General features: G+C 42.1%; 1 protein-coding gene across 16 annotated transcripts in view; it reads left to right on the top strand.

The window, feature by feature from the left end:
- Positions 1 to 19,267, top strand: part of Trpm3 (transient receptor potential cation channel subfamily M member 3) — a 492,783-nt gene that overhangs the window by 322,732 nt on the left and 150,784 nt on the right. For all 16 annotated transcript variants that reach the window (XM_057778232.1, XM_057778230.1, XM_057778228.1 and 13 more), the window contains one exon: positions 344 to 467. In XM_057778232.1, coding sequence (XP_057634215.1) covers positions 344 to 467 — 124 coding nt within the window. The remainder of the gene's footprint in view (positions 1 to 343; positions 468 to 19,267) is intronic.

The following is a 19,267-nucleotide window of genomic DNA, read 5'->3' as shown; positions in this document are numbered from 1 at the left end:
AGAAGTGACTCTGATTAAAAATAAATCCTCAGTGTTCTCCTGTGTTCTGCAATGTTCCAGCTGCGCTGTAGGGTGACCATGCTAAAGAACACTAGTATTTTGAAGTAGCTAGAATGGAGGGGTTTGAGTGTTATCACTGCAAAAAATGATAAAAACATAAGGTGCTGGATATGGTAAATACCTTGATTTTATTATTCCATAGTCCCTAATATATTAAAACATTACCCTATCAACTATGAGCAATGTGTAAATTAAGATAAACTACAATAATACACACACACGCACACACACACACACAGAATAGGAGTTGTGCTGAACTGACTGATCTTGGTTTTCGTTGCAGACTTATCAATGAATCCTTGAGGGACCAGCTGTTGGTGACAATACAGAAGACTTTTACATACACTCGCACCCAAGCTCAGCACCTCTTCATCATCCTCATGGAATGCATGAAGAAGAAGGAACTGGTATGTCACCCCTGTAGGGGCAAGGCACTCTCCATGCTGCCAAATGTTTGCTTCCATCTTGTGCCCCTTTCTCTTCCGGGTTTTGCTTTCACAGTCCTCCAGAGGTGCCACTGGCCCCAGAACTCATGAATTTTTTTAGTGTTGGCTTGAATGACATGTGTGTAGCCAGGTTTTTCACAGTTTTCCTGGTTTGGGTTCACCCCAATACTTCAGAATATCTCAACCAAATGAGCCAAGGAGAATATAAAATTGGTTTCCTCTGGGAATGTTCCGTGGAGCCTCTCGTGGGGGTGGGGTTCCACTTCGCTTGTAAACTGAGAGTCACTGGGTGTTTCTAGTCACCACAGATTTACTGATATAGTATCTAAGTTAATATGCTCAGTAGTACAGATGGAAAATGAATTGAGTACTGTAGAAGCCCTGGAACATCTGTGTAAAGTTTCTGTAGTGCTATCTAGATGCTGCTCAAATGTTTCTTACATCAGTTAGAAGTGTACTCCAGATGTGGAGTAACCAGAAGAGACACTCTGGCAGGGGGAAGAGAAACAATGCAAGCTAACACCAAGGAACCTTTAATATACACCAGGCAGAGTTGAGTCTTCCTGTCTATTAACATAGGTGATCTTTTCAAGTAGCCTTGAAATTTCCCAGTAAGGCAATTCCAGAAAAAATTCCAGGAGCCGTTAGAGGTTATAAAACTAAATGATATTGGATGAACTTGCCAGAGTGTTTTATGAGACTGTCCTATACGATTCTGCGAGATAATTATCATTTCATCACGAACCCTGAGGAAAAGGTTGAGTGCATTTTCAGGGCAGAAATGATAAGGGCTGATAAGGTTGTACTTAATTTCAATGATTTCCATTTCTGAGGGACAGTGTGGACAGTACTCGATGCTTTACAAATGAGGGGAACACAAGGTAGTAGTTTCTCTTTGGGGGGAAGCAGAAGAGCAAATTGGGGCATCACCTCCCTTAGAGGTAAGGCACCCACATACAATCCAAAAGAGCCAGTTGGGAGGGTCTTGGTGTAAACTGATCTGCACTCACCAGACTGTAGCACACCGAATACAGAATAAACAGGACACTATAAGGTGAAATCCCTCTTCCTTCTTACACTTCAGCTGTTCTTTGATTTCCTTTCCAAGCTCGATGAGATATAATTTTCTACTGCAAATCTAACTAATTCAACTAAAGCTCCAAGTTCTACAGCTGATGTAGTATCATTCCCCTGACCACAGCCAGTTAGCTCACACAGTAAACAACATCACTAGAAATACGTATTTAGATGGCTCTCTCAATGTTTCCGGCAGGGGAAGCAGCCCTGTGCATTCTACTAGCTTCATATGGTTCTTAAAATTCATTTCTCCACTGCTTATGCAAAGCCTGCCACATCGTACCTCCAAGAAATCAGCAGTCTCCAGGCTGGTCAAGCATTTCCCCCTCTATTCACACGTGAATTTTAAAGTTGTATTGCCAAATCTGCACGCATGAACACTACCAGATAGAAACAGCAAATGCATTTATGACTCTTCCCCTCGTATTCAACAGAGGCTGCCTTTGAGAGAAACCAAAGCCCATACACTTGTCCACTTGCTTCCCCCATCACAAAATATCCTGATCTAGGTTTCATCCTTTTTCTCTGGTATCAGAGGAAAGGGTATTCTAAGAGGGTTCACCTAACGTGGGCCATATACCCCCCCACACTCCATACTTCCTCTGTGGTCTTGCCCTAGGAAGGGTGCTTGCTTTTTCTTTTCAACAGCAACCTTCTTTGTTACTCCGCCTGAGGGGTCCGCCTTTATTCCCTCTTTGCCAGTCCCTCAGTGGCACCGTTTTCCTCCCATCCTCAAACTCCCACATCCTCTCCTCTTTTCCTTCCCTTTCTCGTAGTTTTTGCCCATTGGAGCCACACCATGTGAAGCTTTGTTATTTTTCCTTTGTGTCATTTTTAAGAGAATTTAAAATCTTCTACCGGGGGAGATTGCATCCATTTCTCCTTGAAATTCTGTCAAATTTTTCCTTTATGTGTTCTGAGATTATGTCCCTGGGCTCATAAGACTTTACAATTGGCTGTATTTCCTAGTGAATCATTGTCTGCCATTCTTCAACAGCCTTATTTGTTCCTGGCAATGTCTCTGCCTTGTATTTCAGCTCATCTGGTATTAATACAATTACATCAGCTTCTCTCAGTTCATACTTTCCTGGTAATGAAAGCTTCCATGTCTTTCTTTTTTCATTTCCAATCTTTGTATACCTTATTGTTAGGTGCATTTCTCAAGATATATAGCTTTCCTCTTTAATATCATTTAAATAGAGCTAATATCATAAGCTTGGCCTAACTACATGTGTTTCTGAGCTGTTTGCCCTAAATAAACTTCTTTTAGATTTTATTCAGTCAATGAGACAGTCTCGCCTGCTGAGCTTTCTAAAGTATTTTAATATAGTACCCCATTTTCTTGATAGTAACTCACACCTCTTGCTGGCTTCAGCAATAACCTGTTTGGATGTTATTCATAAAACTATATTTCTGGCCTTAACCTCTCACCTTGTCTCCACAAGCATAATTGAAACTTGCTTGGAATGCCTTGCTTGGTTTCCCATTGTTAATTCAAATTTTTAATGTCTAGAAACATCAGTTTCCCCAATTCCCCCAAAGGCCCACCCCTACACACCACCATAACACGCCACCTTCCTTCCTGCTCTCACATCATTTTCTCGGTCCTGTGCTTCGCTCCTCACGTTTTCTACCAACACCGCCACCCCAGCAAATCATTGCCAAGCTGTCTTGGTGTTTTTTGGAACTGTCTCTGGTGTCTGCCTGCTTTGCCTGGTTCCAATTGCCACCATTCTCATCTTTCTTCATTAGGACTCTGTGGATTGTTTCCCCTGACCTTGGGAGGAAAACCCTTTCCCTACTTCATGCTTTCTACATACTGCTCCTGCCTTCACCTTTTGGGAGCCCAGTTCAGAGTTTGTCACCTGCTTCCTTGGCAATCCTCATTATGGCCAAACTAATGGACCTTTTGATTCTAGGTGCAGCTGGGCATGTGGTTACCACGTGATCGCTTCCCTTTATCACCCTTCCTTCCATCCAGTAATTCAGGCTCCCAAGTTCCCTGCTCTTAGTCAAAACAAACCATCTTTCTGCTGCTGTTTCCACCTGTTCAAATCATGCAGCTAAGGGCATCCGGTTGAGACATCTCATAACCACTGAGTATAATTCCAACCTGAAAGATCAGGGAATAGATTAATTACAGTTTCCGTGTAGCCTGTTTCTAAGATGCTCATGGTGGAAGCCGTTCACACTGGGTCTCTTACACAGTTTGCTGTGCGTACCCTCTAACTGTCTTTGTGATAGCCCATGACAGCCAGATACTTGACAACAGTGTTGATGCCTCAAAACAATCCCACACCAGTTAAGAATTATGGATAATAAAAGGGGTTCTTTATTTAAGGGGAAAAACTTATAGATCACTATCCCAAACAACAGTCCTCTCGTCGCAAACAGGAAACAGAAAGTCTAGCTGCCAGAAAGGGAGCCAGAAGCAAGAGAAAGATCACCAGTTCCCACTGCTTTTTAAAGTATAAGAGACCACACCCCAGTGGGCTGGTATCTTAAAGGCTATTGGCTGAAGGAATAGAAGGAGTTCCCACAGCACCTCCCCCTTTTTGTTTAAGTAAGAGAGTTACAAACCCAATACAAAACAATATACACTAGGAACAGATATCAAGTATAAGATTAGAATTGCAATCAGCATAAATAATATTAAGCAAGGAACATATGTTAAATGTTTTAATAAAGATTCTATCCTATGGAGTCTAAGTCTTGTATAGGAAATGGCTTGACTAGATCATAAGAGTACAGTAACTACTACTATCTAATATTCAACCCAATCAAAGACCTGAGAAGGGAGATAATATTACTTAAGCAGGCAGGAAGTACAATCAAGTTACTTCCAAAGCGAGCAATATATGACAGAGACAATCACCCAAAGTCTCATTTTGCAACGTTGAACCAACCAACTTTGGCTAAGGCCTACTGCAACTGACAGACCATTCTCAGAGGCAGGAAATTTTTCAAAACCATTTTACCCTATCTTGGCAGGATTTGACAGCTCTGCTTATCCATTTCCGGATAGTATGTAACTTGTCAGTGGTTGAGGCATTGTCAGTTCCTTGCCCAAAGGCCAGTTTTGCCAAGAAGAAAACAAGCTCAACATTCTCTCAGGAATAAACTGGTGCTTTCAAAAGCAATCATGTCTCATGTCAACAGAACCCTAAGTTATTTAAATGCTATGTTCCACAGATCCTTGAAATGGTTGAAGAATACCTATCTAGACAGAATACAATCTCTATGTATCTAAAGAACCTAATTGATCTAACTGTATATACAACAAATAGGAACAACTATTAACCTATAATAATATGAAAATATACCCTAAAAGTTGTATCAATATACAAAATGTCCTAAACCGAGGTAGAAATATGCATATAAACAATCTGACAAAATAACTTTGTATATATGTACAAATAATGTAAACAAAAGTAACAAATATATAATAGCTCACAAATATTCACTCTATTGCCCACTATTACTATCTCCCCCCTCCTTTTTGAACAAGCATAGTTTTCACCCCAACTCTCTATCTAGTACAAGTAATAATCAACAAATTCTAAACAGTGTTCCCAACTCTATGGACAAACTTTTTTGGGATAGGGTGTGTCGTCTTCTAGAATTGCTTCCCACTGTCATGAAGGCGATGTTCTTTTAATGGGATCCTGCAAAAATTAAGTCAGTGGCAGGAGAGTGAGCCTTTGAGGTTGATTTTGACAATGACCCATTGAGTCAACACCAGCAATAAGTGCATTTTGTTCATGATATTTCCCTCAAAGTATTCATACACCAGATTTTCCCCATAAAGGCAAAATGCTACTTCACATTTATGTTGGAAAATAAAAATTAAATAAAATACTAATGACTTCACACACATTTATTGCTTTGTTCAAGATGGCTTCCTAGTACTACTTGATTAGGAGATATTACAGGAGGGGGGATCTGAATTGTATTCTTAACTTGAAATTTAGAAGATTGCAATTTTCCTACTTCATCACATGATTTTGGTTGAAAGCTTCAAGAATTATAGTAATTATGCCACTATTATTTCTTACTCCTAACCTACAGTTGCGAGAATGATGTATCTGCCCAGTGGTTTGTTTTGACTTTCAGTTGTATATTGAGAATTTATTGGAGATCTGGTGGTTTGAAAAGGGGGAGTGGAAATTTCTTAATTACAGTTTATGATAAAATTAATTTAATATTGTTTTTTCAGAATATTTGAGAGACTGTGTAATGCACTTTTATAGCCTTTATGACTTAGGAGCATGGCTTTCCTACTTACTTCCTTAGAGCCAATTCTCGTTTGCAACAATGGTTCTAAAACCAATAAGCACTGAAATGGTATTAGCAGCATTTATCCAACTTAGCAAATTAGAATGGACAGGAATGAAAATGAACCCATTTTTCCTTAAACTTTATCAGATAAGAAGCATATAAGGACTACTGTCCAATTCTGGTCAATTTGGACTTCCCCTGAGTAAGTGTCTTATAAACAAAGTTTATTGCCCAACGTTCTAGAAGATGGTAAATTTCAGAGCAAGGTACCAAAAGACTAGACATCTGGTAGGGACTTTCTCATAAAAGATGGTTTCTTTCTGAGCCTCCACAGGATGGAAGGGGCAAGCAGGCTTCTTCAGAACACTTTTCTGAAGATGCTAATCCCATTCATGAGGGTGAAGCCTCTATGACCAAGTAAGCACCCCGCTTGGTGACACCATCATGACTCTGATTAAGATTTAATGTATGCAAATGTGGAGGGCCGGTCACAAATATTCAGAGCACAGCAATCATAGCAACATCTGCTAGGAAACATGAAAAAGAGCAGGATGGGGCTGGGGAAGGGCACATTATATCTCCTCTTAACTTAGACCATAATGGATACACAATCAGTACGCTCCACTGATTGATAAGGCTGGTTGATATAATCTCCTCATAGTATCTGAAGCTGTGTCACTTCATTAGGATCATAGTCTCCCTTGGGTAGGACACAGAAGTAAGGCCAGGAAATACAACATGTGCTGATAAGAGGCAGGGAGGAGGGTCAAGAGTGGCGAGCTGTGGGGTTCATGTATGAAGTTCTCAAAAAAAAAAAATCAAGCTAAAAACAATGTGCTAATGGAGTAATGGAAGCAAGGACATTAGATCACCATTTTGTCTCCTTTCCAGACCTTTCTTTGAAGTACTGGGCATTCCATTTTCTCTTCCTGCTGAGACTTTTCTACAGATCTAATTTAGAGTCTCAACTTTCCATTTTCTTTGTACTTCTTAAATTCACTTTCGCTTTCCATCTTCCTCCCTCTCCTTCCCAGCTCCATAAGCTGATGTTTATCAAAGATTGATGTGTGATGCTTTTCCTTTGGTTTGCTATTAGAACTTCGGCTTTAGGACTAGGTGTGAACGTCTCATCATCTGCATTCTACACCCTCGCTCACACCCTCCTTCTGCCTTGCTCTGACTAAGCCTGCCCTGGTGATCCACTATCCCCACCTGTACACTCCATGGACTGACAGATTTCCATAAAGAGTAGAAAGCATTTATACCAGGCATACTCTGTATATTTTTGCTCTCCAACAACCCTGTAAAACTAAAGCCATTCTGAACTTCTCAGCCACAGAAAAACAAGCCATTAACAGTGAAATTACCTGGCACGAGTGAGAAAGAAACACAGAACACGCAACAAACCTGCTTAGTTTATTTGAGGGTGTGTATATAGCCCTGATGGAGGTTGGTGTGCAGAGAGAGAGAGAGAGCTGAAGATGGCGCTTCCAGCTTTTCAAAGCTGCCTGGCACATGTGAACAGGGGGTTGACATGAGTATGTCATATGCAGATGATGGAGCTCACGCATGTGTGCAAGGGCTCACACAGCTGTGCTGTACATAGATGATGCAACCATGTTACACTAAAATAGAACTTAAAATGGTAAAAGTAGATGAGACCCCTTCCCTGCCCAGTCTTGTCTTCTGAACCAGGTAGGTCAGGCTAAGCATCTTCCATTCCACGCTGGGATACCTCTCCCCACTTCCCAGTTGAAGGTTTAAGTGACCCGAAGGATGCATTTCTATAATGTGTTTTCCTCATCGAGTCCTCTCAAAACTTCTCTGTGCCTTTTAGTTAGATCATCCCATCCCAACACATGGAAACCGAGGGAAGATTGTAGGGCCAGCCTGGACTGTATAGTGAAACACTTGCCTTCGCCCCCCATCACCTCTCCCCACCCCATTCAAACCATCCCATCACCTTTGCACAATCATTAACACGAATTAAATTTTTTAAATTGTAGCCACTGAAATTCCAAAATATTTCTGGTTCTCTATTTCTTCCCGGTTCTCTAACAAAATAAAGTACAGGTTCTAGCAATTCCCATTTACTGAAATTCCAAAGTGGAAGGTTCCAGATGCTGGACTCAGTGTAGTTTCTGTCTTACCTAAGCAACATCACCAAACCCCAGGAGATGGCAAGTTCCTCCCCAGCACAAACTACCCTGCAGTAAAATTCCAGGTAATGGAGTCCTAGACTCCTTGGAATTCAGAACACCTGTGACTTCCTATTACTTGGTTACCTCACACTTTCACTGTCTGACCCAGAAACCTGGGGCCTCTCCTACAGAGAGCAAGCCAGCTTGTTGTGACTTCCAAACATCATCTAGAGTAAAGCTATGCTCAATAATAATCAGGAACTCCGTACACAAATCCATAAAAATTGAGAGTACTTATCCACTGTCCTCAGGTGTAGCAAAAATGTAGAAGCGTGGAGGACTCAGAGCAGGGCTTGGGGGAGGGGGGAAATGACTGTGTCTGGCCACCTGATGCTAGGGTAGGCTATCACTCAAGTTCCTCCTCTGCACCTTCTACTAAATGATAGCAGAAGAGAAAGTTCCTTAGACTAATTAAACTTAGTAGTGCTTAAGTAGAGAAAAACAAAGAAGGTCTCACCAATAGGGAAAATCACAGACTATATTGGGTTCTGAGAACATGCTTTAACACATCTGCTCACAATCTGTAGGCTAGCAGACATCAGGCACAGAAAACATAATTGACTACACCTTGGCCAATCAGCCAGTCGACTGATTACAGCTCGATGAACAACTAATTATGTCTTACTTAGTTCATCAGCTATAGGGCCTCCTGAAACCAGGCAAAACTTACTTGCTGTAATTAAACTCATGATTTTGTCTTTGAAGCCCCATTCAAAAACATTCAACCCAAGTAGATGGCCTTCTGCAAGTTTTACATAACTCCCATGACCAGGCACACTCCATAAGCTTCTTATGGCCAGGAGGAGAAACCTTTCATCTCTGAGACAAGAGTGTTCAGGAATGGATCATACCGACACTATGTAGCACAATGTTTGGAAAGAAATGGGAAATATTTTAGAGATAGATAATGAGCTATCCCTGAACTACTTCAACTTTATTTGAACTTCATCTTAATAACTTAAGTTCAAACACTTTCAATGAGTTAGAGGATGTTTGAAAAACCCCTTGCTAAATCGGGCTTCCAATATCAGAGGAGCTACCTAGCCTAAAACAAGCAGTCTATGCAGAAAGATGCTGTTGATAGCTCATGTAGAGTCTCTTCTACGAAAGAAAGTATTCACATTGGGAAGATATGCTTGGTGGCTGCTGCCTGACTTGGATCTGATACTAGGAACCAGATCTTGCGACTTTCCTACCTTACTCCACCTGGCATCCCAGGGAAAACCACGCCCAGGAACAGCCATCTTTCTTTGCACACAAGGCACAAACTCAACACAGTGCTGCAGAAATATTAATTATGTGTATGCATGTGTGTCTTTGTGTGGTATGAGGATAGAAAAGTAATTCAAATATTTTTTACTTACAAATCATGGGCAAGGAGCATGTGATAAATCTAGAAATAGTCCTCCATTCTGTGGTACATGAGAAGAGCAAGGCAGAGAAAAAGAGAGAGCATGAGCAGAAACTAGCACACTGTTTAAGGGAGCAGAGTGTGGGTGAGTTTAATTGCACCAACCGATCACTGAATGGTTGTCCCTTTAAAGCTGCGAAAGCTGAGAACACAGTCTGTTAAGCAAGGTCCTGTCTCTGGGCACTGGCTTGTGTAAGTTAGGTGAGTTGGAGGCCAGCCTGGTTTATAAAGCCAGTTCCAGTACAGCTAGGGCTGTTACACAGAGAAACCCTGTCTCAAAAAGAAACAAACACACACACACAAAGAAATATTTGACCTGTAACCTGTCTAAGAGATGTGCCTAACAGTTGTGTATGGTTCTGGGCAACAAAGCTAGGACATGAGTCTATGGCTTTCATAAGCTAATAATATTGACAATAATAATTGCATTGTTTTTCTAGTTATAAAAATATTGGACAGGAACCAAAGGCTACGGAGAAACCCTGTCTAGAAAAATCAAAAAAAAAATATATTCAACCATAGAAATATATGGGACAAAGGTAATAATAAGTGAGAACTTTAAATAAATATCATTATTACATTAGTGCATCTTTCTATTAATAGTTTTTACGTAATTGAGATAATTGTTTACACCCAAGGATTTTTAAATTTAACTATATGCATGATATTTTCATGACTTCAAAAATGTGATTATAATAAATGTTTTTCAGAAATCTGTTTTTAAGAGCCAGAAAATCATTAGAACTTTAAATAACAAAATTGTCTAATAGAGCTTTAGTCAAATATCCCAGATTGAAGGTTACGGAATGCTGTCCGTGTAAGTTCAGATCCAGAGTAGCCACATAAAATCCAGAAATAGAAACCCTAGTGCTGAAAAACAGACCCAGGCAGATGGAAAGGGTTTGCTGACCGGCTCTTGTAGCCTAAACAATGAACTGTAGATCCAGTCCAAGACCCTGCTTTTGTATCCCTACTTCTCTTGTATCCCTACTATTCCTTCTCAAATTTATGACCCCTTCTTCAATTGTCATTGTTACACACACAAATGTAAATACAACATGCTGAGCCCATTCAGTGTTTTGGGTGTGTGTGTGTGTGTGTGTGTGTGTGTGTGTGTGTGTGTGTGTTTGGGGCTGACCACTTGGGATACTGATAACCTATCAGGAAGCTTATCACTGGAGAAAGCTAATTCTTCTCTCAGCAGCCATTGGCTGCCTCCAGTTCTTCATCTCGTGACAAGCCTTATAAGAGTTCCTTTATTCCCATTGGTTTGTCAGCTGATGTTGTCATTGTGTTGGTCTTGTTCAGGCGGCCATGTGGTTGGGATTTCACAGGTACAGCTTCCCTGTCACATGCAGAAGGCACTATCTCCCAGAAGACGTCCTGGTACTCTGGCTTCACAATCTTCTGGCCCCTCTTCCACCTTGTTCCCTGGGCCTTAGGTAAAGGGGTAATGTTGTGGACATATCAGTTTGTCTTGGATACTGCAGAAGAGAGGCCCTGCCTTGAAAAATCAAGTGGGAGTAATGGAGGAGGAGACTTGTTTTGGCCTCTGACCACCACATGTGAATGCATGGGCAAGCTTATCCCTCTCATGAACTTGGACACCAAAAGAATTCAAATTGAAAAGTGGGCACCATCGTGCACACTTATACCAGCCCTGGGGAGGTAGATGCAGGAGAACCTGAAGTTCTAGGTCATCCTTTGCTACACGGTCAGTGTGGGCTACAGGAGACCCAGTCCCAAAAGATAAACAAACTTAGAACACTAACTGAAGGGTCACCCTGAGAACAGTCTGTGTTTTACAGACAAGTAAACAAACAAAGGCGTCGTCCCATCCCCAGCTTTGCACAACTGACGGAAAGTGTGGATGTGAACCTAAGCAGAACACAGGCCAGAAAGCGCTCTCTTCAGCCCCACCTCACCAGGATGCAAAGTTTGCCTGCTGCAAGACAGCTTGCAGCTCAATGAAAAAGACAGCCTTCTACATGTCTGTGTCCCCTAAAGGTCTAGCACAGGGTCCCTTCACGTAATTAGTGTTGAGTACCTGAGAACAAATCAAAAGAAATCATTGTTTCTTGTCTTCCGGCAACACTTCTTCTTCTTTTTCTTCTTATATAAACAAACTTGATTTTATTCAGACCAAAAATTTTGAATCATTTGACAGAGACCCAGACAAAGATACATTTTAGTATTTTTCTAAAATCTGGCAACATTCCTATGGGGTGACCCGTCTTCTTGTTTTATAGGACTGTGGAGCCTTCCTGGACATCGCATGTGATGGGCCTACAGGGCAGATTACAGGCTCTCTAGCTTTCGTATTTGTGTAATGCAGGAGGAACAAAAGTCTTTGAATGACAAAGTCTTACTCAAATATTTAATATGGGTTCTGGGGATGTAGTTCAGAGGGGAAGGCACTGGTCTATCAGAAGCCCCAGGTCAGATCCCCAGGACACCCTAAAAATGGGGTGGTGAAGGTTTATAATGTCATCCCTGCCACTCCAAAGGAGGATACAGGAGAATCAGGACCTTCAGGTTCTTGCTTGACATGAGGTTCTCGCTGAGTTTATCCCATGTATGAGGGAGGTGGCTTTTTAACCTTGCAATGTATGTGAACCTCCTCAGAGGATACATACTGATCCAAAGGAAATTACTGGTTAGTGTCCCAGGTAGAATGACATCGAGACAAGAAATAAAGGTGGGAGAGGGTACATAGGGTTAAGATGCCACATCAATTAATTCTTCTCAGTCATCTCCTTCTGATGCCAACTCTTGTATTCAAATGATTTCCAGACTTTGCTAAGATCTTAAATGCACTAAGTCCCATATAGATCCTCAGCCCTACTCCACAGCTACTGCTAACAGGAATGTTCTTTCATTCATAGCCTTGTGTTTTCCCTCCATTCACTAAAGCGTCAATCCCTAGCCTAAAATCCCTAAACAATTCAGTCTGTAGAGAGTCCTGTGAACCCTCTGAAAACAAATGCATGATTTAGTGTGCATGATCTCATGGGGGGAAAATATACATAGGTTTCCCATTTCCCAAGGTAGCAGTGACTCCAAGAGTTAAGAGTGACTGCAATCGAGAGCTCTGCACTGTGACATATAAAGACCATGAAACCACAAGTGTTCCTTAATGGGCTGGAAAGATGCATCCATGTTTTAGAGAACTCACTGTCTTATAAAACACAAAAGAGCTCAGTTGTTAGCACCCATGTCAAGTGGCCCACAACTGCCTGTAACTCCAGTTCTAGGGTATATCTCAGGCCTTCTTCTGTCACCCCCTCACATACACACACTAATTGATCAATTAATTACTTAAAATCCTTTTTGGAAAAAGGCCCTTAAGCACCCTGTTGCCTTTAAAGGTGCTGATAAATATTTAGCAGTCTCTGAGCAAGAATGTAAACCTCACCTTTATCATTGGCCATGTTTGCCAAGGTAACCTTTTTGTGTGAAATCATCAATCATGCATTTCAGAAAGTCATCAACTTATCTATGGGCAATATTCTACTTATAGAGCAGAACCTGTTTTCTCAGAAAACAAGCTAAATATTTTAACTAATTTCTCATTTTTGCGGAGATTAAGAATAAGAAATCAAGGAGGAAAGGGGGAAGGAAGAAAAGAGGGTACCCCTTCCTTGGAAGACACCCGACCTGGGAAAGTAGTTGTAAACACCACGTGCTTTTGTTTCCATGTGGAAACTAAAACGTTGCCCCATGTAAGTTGGGAGTAGAAGAATGGTCGGAGGGTCTGGGGCAAGCGTAGACAACTGCGTATCAGGTCATGGAACACAGAGATGTCACACTGTGCCCAGAGATGTGCAACCACTGTGAGTAGACACAAAACACATATATGTACACATTATTATATATCTCTATACACATAACTAGCATTTTAAATATAAAGAAAGAAGCCAAGTCTGTAGCTTCCACTCTCTCCTCTGCAGGATTGCTGCCATGAGCCCCCTTCCAAGTTCCTTTTAATGGCAGAAAAGAATTTCTCATCTTCTTTTACCGTGTTCACCACAGGTCCTCACCTCCCCTGACACAGACTCCTCTTCTGTACTGTTACCCTGGGAACCTGGAGCCAGGGTTTACAGAGTTCCGTGTATGAAGGAGGGTGGCATTTTAACTTTGCAACGTCTGTGAGCTTTCAACAGAGGACACATTCTGATCCAAATGCACTGGCTAGTTAGTGTTTCAGGTCGGGTGACAGAAAGGTGAGAGATGCAGATGGGGAAGGCCACGGCGGGGCAAGATGCCACCTCAATTTATTCTTCCCAGACATCTCCTTCTGATCTCAACTCTTATATGCAAATGATTTCCAAACTCTAATTTCTAAGCATATCCAATAGCAGGGAGAAAATAAATGTTGAAAATAAAACTCTGGTCACTTTCAGCTTAATTATTTAATTATTGGGGGAACTGGGATGTTGCCCAATGGTTGGCCACTTATCTAGCAAGTGCAAGGTCTGATTTCAGTTCCGGGCCCCCAAAAATAATCAGATTAATTTTGATTCTCTAATACTTTTCCGGTAATCCCGCCATTGACTAAAGCCATAGGATTCAAGCTAGGAACCGACTGCTTCAGAATAGATATTTCCAGGCTTTTTGCCATCTTCCACTGTCATTTTCTCCAACTGTGATTGAAATTTGTGCTTTTACAATTGCGGAGATGTTTTTGATCCAGTAGGATTGGAGCGAGTAGAAAACGGAAGGGGATTGAAAATGAACTACAGAGGTCACTACATCTACAGGTCATCGGTCAACCTAGGATTTGAAAACAAGATACTCACCATTTCTCTCCCATGCTAATTAATACACATAAAACACTCCTGTGGTGGGAGCTTGGCCACAGAGCTTCATGTCACCACTGACATGCCACCAGTGCCTCTTATTCATGGTGAAGCTCAATAAAGGAGGGCATTCTTCAGATTTCAAAGGTGCAGCCAGGGCCAGTGGTCCTGATGCTGGGCACATGTAACACTCTCCTAATTCATTATCTGCCTTCATCAAATCCAAACCCTGATGAAAGCACCCCAATGGGGGAGCAAGTACACACTGCCCCGAGGCTGTTGCTACTCCCATAGTCCTGCCTCATCTATCCTGGGGTTTACCTGTTTCACCTTAGCCAACCTCTCCTTGGAGGGGAACTGAAATGCTTTGTCTCCTTCACGGTAAGGAGCATGCTCACTCTTTTTGCCTTACTCATTGGTCTTCTCAGAATTTTGTTAACTTTCTGGCCAAGGTCCACTGCAGCTGCCTTGTATCCTTGTGTGTGGACTGATTGTCATTTCTCCAGTTTAGCAATACTCTATAGCTTTCTGAAACCTAATGGGACAAGACAGAAGGCTCCAAAAGAAGGATATTCCATATATCTTGTAACATGCCTTCAAATTCCCAATACCCCTTGGATCCAGGCACACAGAGGGCTGGACACAGAACAGCTGCCAGGCACATAACACACTGTATATAAATAAACAAGGGACTCAGGAATTACTGAAAGTATTCATGGAGCAGGCTTCAGCTTGGAACCCATGGAGCAGGCTTCAGCTTGGAACCCATGGAGCAGGCTTCAGCTTGGAGCCCATGGAGTAGGCTTCAGCTTGGAACATCCATTCACATTTCTCCCAGAGCTGAGCCCTTTCCAAGTCACACAGGGCAAGGGAAAGTTCCTGTGATAGTCTTCTGTTCCCCAAACCATTTTTTGGTTTCTCCAGAAACATACATAGCATGTCTACTATCTGCCAGATATTATTCTAGCACCAAACTCCTGATGTGGGGGGTGTTTTGTATTGTCTCTGACCACTTCCGCCCAGCATGGATTTGATGAGTGTATACAAAGGGAGAATAGAGAAGCCCTCCTTCAGTGTCTACCACTGAACGTGCTGTTGGAAAACAATGAAGGGCGGGCTCACTGTCAAAGATCTAAAGACAGAATATTCCAAGAAGATTGAGGCATGGGTGCAAAGGTACCAGTGGTCCCTACAGCATTAGAGATATAACAAGAAGGTTAGAGTACCCGGAAGTAAATTGGTAAGAGCTGAGGTGATAGACGTTGTTGCAGAAGCAGCCTTGGGGTGGGGAGTGAAGGTACCAACCAAACACAGCAGAGTGTGTGCTTTGAGTCAGACGGGAACCTGTCTGGTTATGAGCCCTGCAGTAACATGATCTTTTGGGGCCTTCAAAAGAACACCTTGGTCTGTGGCCAGCATGATAGCAGGCAGAGCAACAAGGAATGTCCCTAGGAATCTCAACAAAGGGGATGGTGATATGTACTGGAATGAGAGACAGTGAAACAGGCATAGCTGGGTTGGGAGTCTTGCTTGAACCTAGAACTAGCAGAACTTGTCTGGCAAACCAGATGAGACATCATGGACAAAGACGAGGCAATGGCTACTTTCTGATTCCTGGCCCTATAATGAGAATTGCATGCCCATCTAATAAGGTGAGAGAAGAATTTAAAAAAGAAGTGGACTTTATTTTGGAAAAGATTATTTGAAGCATCTTATTGGACAGCTTAGGGGCATTGCCATAAAGTAGTGATTTATGAACTTGGGCTCCAGGAACAGTTAGAGTGGGAGGTGTGTGACTGGCAATGCTTACTGTATTTGCACCATGGAACAGAATGAGTTACTGAGGAAGGAACACAGAGAGACATGGGAGCCAAGGCTGAGACCTGGGTCACCATGACGTTTAGATACCCAGCAGAGAAGGGAAGCTCCAAAGGAGACCAGCGAAAAGGTCAGTGACACAGGAAAAGGGAAAAAACCCACAAAGAAAGGTCTGTGCTGGAGCCAAGTGAAGAAAGAATTTCCAGGGAGGCGCGCTCTTTTCTGATGCACTCCACGCTGCGAATATTAAAATCGGCCAACAGATTTAGAAAACAGAGCTCATTGGTGCCCTGAGTGAGTAAAATTTCTATAGTTTTGGAAGAAAAATCCTGTATGTACACCCCACAGGGTTCTTGAGGGGAGGGGAGAAGAGACAGCAAGAAAACAAAATGCCCCTGAGGAAGTTCAGTAAAGGCAGAAAAATGAGGACAAAATTGGAGAATTATGGAAACTGAGAGATAACTTGTCCATTAGAAAAATATGTCATGATCTTAACTACTCATTCTACCCAATGCTGGAAGACAGCGGCTTTGGAGAATCTAAGAAAGTCAGATTCAGAAGCAGAGAGCAAGGTTGCTTGACAGCACAAGTAATGAGAAGCAGAGAGGGGCCAACTCCCAGTGCTGTTATACCTAGCTAGTGACATGCTTAGTGTTGTTAGTGACGTCATATTCTACACTTCAAGTTCTGGGTATTTTTACCACAATTAAACAAAAAGAGACAGTAAATCTTCATTTTTTTTATAAACCCAAATTAAAGGCATTAAAATGTTGCAGGCGGAGACTAGAGAAATATCTCAGGTGGTAGGAATATCTGCTGTGCAAGCATGACATCCCGAGTTCAAATCCCAGCACCCACATGAAGAGCTGGGCATGATGACCAGTATTGATAAGTACCTGGCCTTAGGTTGAAGATACAAACAGATCCCAAGATCTCACCAGCCGGCAAGTCTAGGTAAAAAAAATGAGCTTCTAGGACAGTGTCAGGGCAAACACATCAGTAAGTGACAAAGGAAGCCACCCACCCAGCACCCTGCTCTAGCCTCCTCAAGTGTGCACAGATATGCACACCAGCACATTCATATGCACATGCTACATATGCATGTGGCACACGCAAAATATTCCAAGTCCATTGAGAAGTCAGAGTTCAACTAATAAGAAGAGCAACACTGTGAGGAGGAGGAGGCACAGATGCCACCAGGTATGGTGTAGTATTGGTTGCAGTCCCTTGCAACCACTGCACTTGGGAAGTCGATGCAACAGGATGCAGAGTTCATTGTCTTCCTCAACTACAAGTAAATAAGTAGATGTAATAAAAATAACAAGGATGTTGTATCCGGTACACGTTTGGTATTGGACAATTATATATACACACATGTATGCATGCATGCATTCGTGTGTGTGTGTTTGTGTGTGTGTGTGTGTGCTTATTCTCCCCGTCTTAAACTGAAAATTACCTTTAAAGAGATATTAATGTCACCTCCACCTCTAAAGCACAGATAGGCTAAATATTTTCTCCCAAGAATCGAGGGGATCATGAAAACCTGAATGTAGGCTTACTTAATAAAAAGCCCAGACTCTCTGCACACATCACTCTAACTTTCTAGCCTAGAAGTCTCACCGTCAAGTGAGCTGGTGAGACAGAATGCCTGTCTGCAAGGCCCAGTCCCATTCATCTGGTCTTTAGGGATTTCTATAGTAAGAGTTTCTTTTCATGTATGAAACTAATTTCACATTTCTTAGTGAACGTGAAACTTACAGTTGAATACAACTTTGATTTGATTTCTTTAATTGTGTAACAGATACTGATGAAAATATGTTGATTATAAAAAGGTTAGAACTACCATCATAAAAAGAAGGGACAGTATCATCTAGGGTGCCCCAAGCTGGAGTTTTCTTCCACAATGGCTGTTCTTTATACATATGATTTCTTAGGCTATTCTCTTTGTTTTTAAACATAGTTGTAGTCGTGTAGTGGATATTTATACAGTACAGGTTTCATTTAGCAATTAAATTCCATATCTTTGAACACTCTTCATAAACATTGTTTAAATTAGATCTTCTAGGAGCTGGGAAGATGGCTCAGTGGATAAAATGTTTGCCATGCGAGTATGCAGAGCTGAGCTTTGGTCCCCAGCATCCACAGAAAAACCAGGTGCCCATGTCATGTGTCTGTCACACCAGCACTGGGAAGGCAAAGACAGAAGGCTCCCATGGGCTCACTGGCCAGCAAATATAGCTCAATCAGTCAGCTTCAAGTTCAGTGAGAGACTCCCTCAAAAACCTAAGGTGGAAAATCATTAAGACATCCAACATCAACTTTGGGCCCCACAGGCATATGCGTGCACACCTACCAATACACAGACACACAAACACACATACATACACATACAATCTACAGAAACACACATCTGAAAAATAAGGCAGGATCATTCCATTTCAGAGTAGCACCCCCCTCTGAAAACGTTAAGCTGAGTTTAAAACTAAAGCACCAGTAGCACTTAGCCCTAGTGGCTGTCAGTTTTGAAGGATGTACGTCAGATTGTGAGGAGTCCCCGTTCAGTGGTCTTAACATCTACCTCCATCTTCACCACACTATGAAAACTCTCTGCAGGGCATCTGTGTGGCAGGGGTAAATGACCATTGGGGTCCTCCGGACATCAAGGCCACAAACCTACGGAGTCTATCTAAACCCTAGGATTGACTTGTATGCTAATCCCACATCTGCCTAACAGAGACACCCCCACCCCACCAATTGTGTGGGAGTGCTGCTTAGGAGACTACTAAAGATCGCCTGTGACTATAACATTTGAATAGGGGGCATTGTTAAACCTTATAACACAGAGATGACCCTTCCTACTTGCCCTTCCCACTCATGAATTTCATATAATACAGTGAATTTTAATGGAGTTAATGTCCACACACTTTAGTTGGGCAACTTCCTGAGTTGGTGAGTGGCACTGGCTCTCAGACATTGTGGGTTTTGACCTTCCTGGAAGCCTACCAAAGAACCTTTGTTCCGAGAACACAGCCCCAGTGAAGGGGCCACGGGATAAGAAGTAATTGCATGGCAATAAGAAATATGAAGACCTAGCCTGTCCTGGCTGTGATGAATGCAGGTTTTTCCCAAACGAGCTGCCAGCCCCGCCTGCCTGCCTTTGAATTTGTGTTTCCCATC

Source organism: Chionomys nivalis, chromosome 8 (assembly GCF_950005125.1).
Source record: "Chionomys nivalis chromosome 8, mChiNiv1.1, whole genome shotgun sequence".
In the NCBI taxonomy this organism is placed as follows: domain Eukaryota; kingdom Metazoa; phylum Chordata; class Mammalia; order Rodentia; family Cricetidae; genus Chionomys; species Chionomys nivalis.
Note: the sequence above shows the minus strand (reverse complement) of the source record. Positions and strands in the feature narration are given on the sequence as shown.